The sequence below is a fragment of the Camelus dromedarius genome, chromosome 15, assembly GCF_036321535.1.
Source record: "Camelus dromedarius isolate mCamDro1 chromosome 15, mCamDro1.pat, whole genome shotgun sequence".
Lineage (NCBI taxonomy): Eukaryota > Metazoa > Chordata > Mammalia > Artiodactyla > Camelidae > Camelus > Camelus dromedarius.
The window spans coordinates 57,986,576-57,995,183 of record NC_087450.1 but is presented as its reverse complement, the minus strand read 5'-3'; the positions used below and the strand labels follow the sequence as shown (position 1 = coordinate 57,995,183).

The following is an 8,608-nucleotide window of genomic DNA, read 5'->3' as shown; positions in this document are numbered from 1 at the left end:
CCAAAGTCAGGGTCTTGGTTTCCGCCCGGAGGGCCCTTCCCGCCGCTCCCGGAAGCTGCGCTCGCTGCCCGGGTAACGGGCCGCGGCGGCGGCAGAGGCGCCGTTATGGACCTGGAGGAGGCGGTGAGAGGGCCGCGCGGCCGGGTGGCGGGGCGGGAGGGCGGCGAGGCTGAGGAGAAGGGGCCGGAGGACGCCGGCTGGCCGTGGGGCGGCCACTGGCTGGAGGGGGCTGGGCGGAAGGCTGGCCGTGGGGAAGGGGATGGGGCTGGCGGGTCCCGGGTGCGCGCGTTTTGGGGAAAGAGGTTGGAGTGTCTGGCTACGTGAGGCTGTGGGTGAAGGGAGGGTGGGGTGTTCGTCGATACGGGTGTGTTTCAGGAGGAGGATGAAGCTGTGGGTTTTGTGGGGTAGCCACCCATATGGCTCATTCTCTCTCGACGGGACCACCCACAGGTTCCCTTTGATGCTGGAGGCTGGGCGAGGGAGACCGGGTTTGGAACCAGAATGCCCGGTAGTCACCCCCGAATCTCTCTGGGAATCCACGCCACGCCACGGTGCAGGGATTCCAGATTCGGATTATAATACTCCAGGGTTATGATAGTTATCAACATGGGGTCATGAAAACTTGACCAGCTTGTGGAAATAAATTTGTCTTGCATTTTGACACACTGCATAAAATGCCAGTCTTTGATGGTATTAAAGGAATGTTTGGTAATTAGATCAACGATAATAAGATTTTCAAACACCAAAGAGTTGGGAATCGGTAATTTATGCCAGTCTATGTATGTACAGAAGCATTATGGTGATAGAAAGCCTTACGCACTGTAGATGCTCAATAACTGTTTATTGAATGATGAATGGTTAACGTCTATAAATGCTACATTAATGAAATGAACAATTAGAACGCACCGTTAGCCTGTATAGCAACGAGTAGGGATCATGTCTGTTCACTCCTGAATCCCCAGCAGCTAGATAAGTGCTTAGTTCATATATGGTTGGTTCTCCTTATATTGCTGAATGAACAACTCAAAACTTGAAATAACCCTAATAAAACTCTGGTTCCTTTATGGTAAGTATGTGTTTTTAGTGTACTGGTGAAAGTTCCAAATGATACTATTTCTGTGTTTTAAGTCTTCTCTGTAGTTAAATCTTGTCACCATTTTTCCTTACAGCATTTTCAAGTTTTATTTACTTATCTTTTTCCCCCGTTTTATCCTTACCACCTTTTCTTCTTGTTTTCCCCTCACACACCATATATTTTAGAAACATGTATTAGTTTAATTCAGTTTCAAACTGCTTGGACCGAACTGCTGTTCCCCTTGTTTACAGATAATTTTTCTGATGTGTTTTCTGTTTCCGATGATTCTTTATTGTAGGGTAAAATTGCAGGGAACCCTCTAAATAGAATTTCACGGTTTATTTCAGTACAATGTATTAAATATGGTTTTCCTCTTCTCTTACAGAAAGAGTTCAAAGAACGTTGTACTCAGTGTGCTGCTGTCTCTTGGGGTCTTACTGATGAAGGCAAATATTATTGCACTTCTTGCCACAATGTTACAGAAGTAAGTAACAGATCTCATCTGTGAATTTGCTTGTGCTTTAAAAATTGCAGTTTCAGCCCAATATGTGACACAGTTCTCAAAATAATTGATCTATTCTTAACACTCAGGCAATGCGCAAATTCCAAGAATGTAAACGGTCCTCAAATGCTTACACAAGTGTTAAGGAATTTGTAAAATAGATTTAGGAAAAACTTTTGAAGTTATGATGGGCCATGTATAAAAATGTTTTCCTGATTCAGACAGTATAGTCTAAGGGGAAATAATCAAAATTGCCCTTAGAAGATTGTAGATTTCTTTTTATTAGTACTTAGTTGAGAGTTTTTAATGTGTTGTGGTAGGTAGTTTAGAGGTTTGGAGGATGGAATGTTAGAACGATTGAGGACTATTGGGGATATTCGAAATATGCTTCCTTATCATTATGTCTTTGTACATTACAGTGTTTTCTTATCCATTAATTCATTTCCTCCTTATAACAACCTGTGAACTCTGCTATTAAGCCTGTCTGTTAGAGGGGGCAGCTAGGGCTGGTCAGTTGAGTGAGTTTGCCGAAGTCACACACATAGAAAGTACTGAGCCAGGACGTGAACCTCAGTCTTCTGACTCATGTTCATCTTCCTCCACCACACCTGCCTCTTAGGATAGAGATTGGCATACTGTCCTGTGGATCCTTGGTAAATGAGGCTGCCGTCACACTGGGAGTGCTCGGTCCTGTTCTGGTTACCACACCTTCAGGGCAGTATCATCAAAATAAGCAAGGGTGTGGACAACCTGCTACTGGACAAGCCTAACATGCCAGGACTCTTCTCTCTAGAAAAGCGTTTGCTCAAAGTCTACAGAGCCAGGAAGGAACAACTATATTACCTTTGCCATAAAGGCCTAAGACAGGTGAATTTGGAACAAATAAAAGTAACTGTGTGAACTTCTGGTCAGGATGGAGTAACAGGAATCTACCGTAAAGAACTGAAAACCTGGAGAAAATATATGAAAAAGTAAAAAGAAATTTTTTTTTTCTTAAGAAAAGTAGTTAATTTAGCTTGCAACTCGATCACACAAGAGCTTTTCATTGCTCTTCAGTCTGCAGTGGAAGTTCTTGTCTACTTCCCGTTCAGTCTCACTGAATACTAATGTGTACTCACTCGATGAAATTGTTGGGGTAGTGGATATGTTCATTACCTTGACTGTGCTGATGGTTTTGTGGATACACGTATACACATACACACACATCACATTGTACACTTTAAATATGTGCATTTTGATCCTTTCTGCTTTGATGCATGTTGAGACATCAGCAGTTTTTGCTTTTGTACCAGCAGTGCAGTTTAAACACAGTGAAGGAAGATTGTGTCTAAATTGACTCTTCAGCATTAGCAGATGAAGTCAGCACACTATTTCTGTAGAAATTAAACTACATTAACTTCTAACTTCACTTAGAAACTAATCACTTCTTTTATTTCTGTCTTTGATAGTGTTTCTGTTCATTTCTGTCAGATAGAATCTGCTGCAGTCATTCTTTAACCTGAAAGATCCTAATACAACTATTTCCACATTTGAAAGATATCAGCCCATACGGAATAACTTGTCAAGAATGTAGCATTCCTTATGAAACGAATATATGTATGTATATGCATGACTGGGACATTGTGCTGTACACCAGAAATTGACACATTATAACTGACTGCACTTCAATTAAAAAAAAAAAATGTAGCACTCTTGAGGGTGGGCAACATCTTTATTTAGGCCAAGAAGCTATCCCAGTGCCTCCCCTGTGATAGGCAAAGCTGTGTGTTGCACAACCTCAGTGGTTCTCCTGGCTCTGTGGCAGGCAGGCATTTCTTCATAGAGAATACGGCATGATTGGTGCTGCCTGGCATGTGGTGGCCTGGTGTGGTGGCCTGGTGTGGTGGTGCTGAAGTCCAGCCAGCGGGGGGCAGTTACACCTTCAAAGAGTAGAAGTCATGATACAACTTTCCCTAATTTTCTGCTCCTTTCACTGCCCTTGCACTTACTCTGTATATAATTCTCATGTTCTAGATCCTCTCCACAATCTGGAAAAGACCTCCTGAACTGATAAAGGAATTAGAATGTTACCTTGGTAGATTTTATACAGGAAAAAGTTTTTCAGGCCTTAAATCTGTCCAATTTATATTATAGACATTCTTGCAAGCATTCCATAGGTATTTAATAAAGGAGTAGTCTAGAATTATATGAGTTTAATAGATTTTTATAATCGTAAGAGCAAATTTATTGTAGAAAATTAGGAAATTATGAAGATGAAAGCTAAAATCACCAGTGATCTCAATACACATCTCAATAGCTTCCATTTAATCCTTTTTTTTTCTTTTTTTCTGTGTATGAGAAGGTAAAGGGGACGTGAGAGAGTACTGCTGAATCTTCTGTCTTAATAAATAATTTCCCTGTGTTATTCTAAACATTTGTGGACCTGTTAATTGACTGTATAAATATTCCACGATGTAACCTTCAGTAATTTAATGAATTATAGCTCCAGTTTGGATATTTAGCTTTCTCTAGCTTTTAGTTGTTTCACATTTTATCTAATCCAGATTTTAAGCCTTTCTTTTCCTGCCTATTCTTTATAGGTTTTACCTGTCTTTGCGGGGTAACTGCTTTTGTGTGTATTCTGGCATGTCTTATGTTCTCAGTATGGCCAAGCCAGTCCACCAGAACTGCTTTGAATGTGGTTTCAGAGACTAGAGCGAATACATTCCAAAAATCCTGTTGTTAGAGACATTTCTTTTATTCTTAATGAAAGTTGAAGATAAATTTCATTCCAAATCTCTAAATTTAGACTAACATATAAATGTTCCTTGTTGGTTAAAAATCTTCATCTTTTCTCCATCATTTAATGCTTTTATATTTTGCTTGTGAGAGAACTAGAATCTTTGGTACCAGCCTTTGAGAGCACTTAGAATTGAAGACTTTGGGATGAATTGTACTCACCGTTTAATCAATCTCAAATCCTATAGGTTTGACTAAGAATAAAAAGTCGTACTTTTATAATTTCATAAATGAAGCTATTTTAGAGTATTATTCAAACACATAGAAAAGTAGGATGAAACTGATGTGTGTGTAGCTTAGGCATTACTGACTACAGTAAGAATGGAAATTATATTAATTTCAAAGTATGTTTTGGATGGAGAAAAAAATTGAATAAATTTGACTTTAGGTTTGTGGTTTGAAACAATTAAAAATTAATTTAAAATAACAGTTTATTCATTTGACAAACATTTATTTAGTGCTTACTATGACACAGGCACAGGTTAGGTACTGAGAAGTCTTAACTCAGAAAGCAACATAAGGTTAACCAGAATGTTACAGTTGATATAATTTTCCCCAAACATTACCATTATTGGTCCTGCTATTCACAGTTTAGACCATTATAATTCCCAGAGCATGCTTTGAAATGTATTTAGGGAGATGTAAAACTATCTTTCAATGGTCTGTTTCTGTTTCCTTCAGAGATCTAAAGAAGTTGTAAACACTGAGGCTATTCCTAATACTAAAATACAAGCCATCAACCGGGGGCTTAAAAGAAAACAAAAACTTGGTAAGCACTTTCTTCATATGTACTTAGCATTTTTCAGTTATGTTTTCACTTTCCTGATTCGGGGATGTGCAATAGAATTTTAAATAGATTCTAGAGAAGTTGTCAGAATTTCAAGCAGGTAATCCAAAGTAGAATTAAAGTGGGTAGTTATTGATGGTAAAATTGGAAGCAGATGTCTTAAAGCATGTCCATTTTTTATTCTGCTTGTTGTTAATGACTTGATTTTCCAGTGGAGCAACTATTATGCAAAAGGCAATAGCAAAGGGAGCATATTTCCTTTTTATCTGTTGGCATATGTTTTTCTGTTCTGTATCTGTCATTATATGATTTTCTGTGCTTTTAAAAAAATGCTTATTTTCTGAAATGATTCAACTATAAAGTTGTCAGGCGAGGTGAGTTAAACATGATATTCAACTTTCAGAAATCCATTTCTCACACTGAATTCTGAACACACCCTTTTAAAATAGGGGAAATTGTTTTCCTTTAAAGTAACCTCAGCATGGGTGTGCTTTGAAAGGTAATCTATTTCATTAATCCAATGAGTACATATAATTAACCATTATTGAGAAGAATCTGAGGTAAAGTTTAGCTGATGCTTTTACTTCTGTGACTGGTTGCCTCGGGCCAGATTCCCAAGCTTGAAACTAGGCTAATGATAATATGGGCTCTTCTACATGAGGCAACTCTAAGGATACCCACAGGAACTGTGTATGAAATGTTGATGAAATTTCTATATGAAGTACATTGGCATTCTTAGAATAACAGAGAAAATGCTTAAAGGCTAACTCGCGTTTCTGTTTAACCTTTAGTAATGACTGTTTTTATTGGGCTAAAACCTGATTAATTACATTTTGTTAGTGTAAGACCTGGTTAATTTGGACTTGACCTATCTAAATAATTAACGTGTATCATTTAAACTTGAGTTGCCGAAGGAACTGTAGGTCCTTCAAATTAGATGTCAGGTCTTAACATTCAACCTCTTTGCCCTTAGTGTCTTCATCTGTAAAGTGAGAGTGTAATACTGTTTGTTATATAGAGTCGGAACCCAAACTCAGAATTTAAAATATGACTTTGTCAGTTTGTCAGAATAGTGTGTGGGAAGAAGTGAGCAGACACGGATACAGCTTGAAGAGTTTAAACCCCCTCACCTTTGGAATGCGTCAGAATTACAGGCTTTCTGTTTTACTCATATACAACCTGAGACCCTTTACAGAAATGGAGTTAGTCATCAGGGTGGGGAGACCTTGTGACACTGAGGTGAGGGAGGGGAACAGGAGTCCCTGAGACCTTCTGCTGGGGAGAGGGCATCTTGAAGTCATAGTAACAGACTTCAGAAGCTGTGTGCAAAAAGTGCTGATAACATACCTTTCAAAGAGTGACAGTATTTGTCCATCAGGGAGGAGTAAAACATAAGGGTCTTAACAGATTTTAACATTTTCTTTAACTGCTAGTTTTATTTAAACATGTAGTTCTATCTTTTATAGTGGCAGATCTCTTCCCAATCTCTTAGGGTTGTTCTGAGGATTGAAGAAAATAACCTGCTAAAAATACCCAGCAGACACCTAGTAACCAGGCAGAGCTCAGTAAATCTTAGTTTTCCAGCTTTCAGCTTCACCCTGTAGCCTGGAACCATCTTGAGAAAAGGAGAGTGCTGCTGTACAGTTTTCTTTCTTTCTTCCTTCCTTCCTCCCTCCCTTCCTCCCTCCCTTTCTTTCTTTCTTTCTTTCCTCCCTTCTTCCTTTCTTTCTTTCCTTCTTTCCTCCCTTCTTCCTTTCCTTCTTTCCTTCTTTCCTTCTATCTTTCTTTCTTTCTTTCTTTCTTTCTTTCTTTCTTTCTTTCTTCCTTCCTTCCTTCCTTCCTTCCTTCCTTCCTTCCTTCCGTCCTTCCTTCCTTCCTTCCTTCCTTCCTTCCTTCCTTCCTTCCTTCCCTTCTTTCTCTCTTTCTTTCTTTTCTTACTGCCCTTTCCTGCAGTCATGGAGCTTCCCATCTTGGCTTGTGTTCATTCACTCTCCACATACTCGTTGTTCCCTGTCTTGTGATTTGGAACAGAGGAGCGGTGGACCCAGTGGCTGCGTGTTGAGTAGCCTTTCATTTAGGGTTCTGCTGGGCTTTGTTCAGTTCAGTATACGTTTATAAAACTTAGTTCATTTTTTTAACATGATGATTATTCATTTTTCTGCCTCATACATTAATATTTCAGAAAAATTATAGGTTATTTACGCTATTTAAAATCTGATCAGTTATTAAAGTCATGTTTAGCTTTAGCATTTGGGTATAGATTCCCCAGACTGGAAGCAAGAGAATGTAAGAATGGAAACTCTACTTGGGTAGGAAAAAATTTCAGTTGTAGTGTGTAAAACACAATTGGAACCATGTAGCAGCATTATAGTTAGTAAGTTAGGAATGCTAACATCTGAAACATGTCATTTGTCACTTAGAGAAAGGCTGGGATTGGTATGTGTGTGAAGGTTTCCAGCACATACTTTGTCAACAAGCAGACGCCTTACAGACCCTTGGAGTAGGCCCAGAGTTAAAGGTAAGTCCATTTGTACCTGGGTGTCAGCTTCACATTTTGTTGTTTGAGGAACAGTAGGTTTAGAGTAAGACTGAGGAGAATAGTAGGGCTGTCAGTAATAACAAGACCTACTGGAAGAATCATTTTCCAAATGACTTGCTTTAATCCTTTTACTAGGCCAGCAATTCCCGAAGTGTGTTCTACAGGATGTAAATAAGCAATACATCCAAAAGATGGATAATAAAGGTTTTGGTCTTCAGATACTTAGGAAACATTGGGTTAAAATAAAACAAATAACTTTGCCCACTCCTTGGTGCCTTTTATGGGTTAATGTTCTTCTTTAACTTTTAAGGGGACGTGATATACAGTGTTGGAGAAGAACACCCTTTGTGTGTGTATGTGTCTGTAGCATCCATGAGGACCTGAGTTCTAGAGAATGCACTTCGGGGAGTGAGACATTAAACCAGTGGTTTTTAAACTTGAATGTGTGTAAGAATCACGGGGAGGGCTTGTTAAAACCACAGCTTGCTCGACCCCATCCCCGTTTCTGACGAAGTGGGTCTGGAATAGGGCCTGAGCATCTGCATCTCTAGCAGGTTCCCAGGGGTCCTGATGCTCCTGGCCCAGGAGCCACACTGACTTGGCCGTCTCTCAGGTGACCATGGGATCCCGCCTGTTATTTGGATTTCATGTTCCCTCAGCTAGTTGAAGCCATTTCTGGAATTCTTTAAAAAATTGGTTACTAGACAAGTAGTTATTATACAGTTGCTTTATGCCCATCATTGGAAACAAAGTGCTTAGCAATTCAACTTAGCTGGAGAGAGGATTTTATGCATATATGGAATGAGTAAACATGAAGTTTTATAAAAATAGGTGCAGAAATAACAACAAGGGCAGACAGGAGGGAGGAAGGTCAATGTGTACCGAGGTCACAAAGAAAAGATTCGTACAGAAGCCTCTGCTGTTCAG

At 39.5% G+C, this 8,608-nt stretch overlaps 1 protein-coding gene across 1 annotated transcript in view; it reads left to right on the top strand.

The window, feature by feature from the left end:
* The first annotated feature begins 7 nt into the window (after nt 1-7).
* TAF1B (TATA-box binding protein associated factor, RNA polymerase I subunit B) overlaps nt 8-8,608 on the top strand; it is a 50,816-nt gene continuing 42,215 nt past the window's right edge. Inside the window, exons 1-4 of the mRNA XM_031466548.2 lie at nt 8-123; nt 1,461-1,559; nt 5,037-5,124; nt 7,563-7,660. Of these exons, the coding sequence (XP_031322408.2) occupies nt 106-123; nt 1,461-1,559; nt 5,037-5,124; nt 7,563-7,660 (303 nt within the window). The 5' untranslated portion in view covers nt 8-105. The remainder of the gene's footprint in view (nt 124-1,460; nt 1,560-5,036; nt 5,125-7,562; nt 7,661-8,608) is intronic.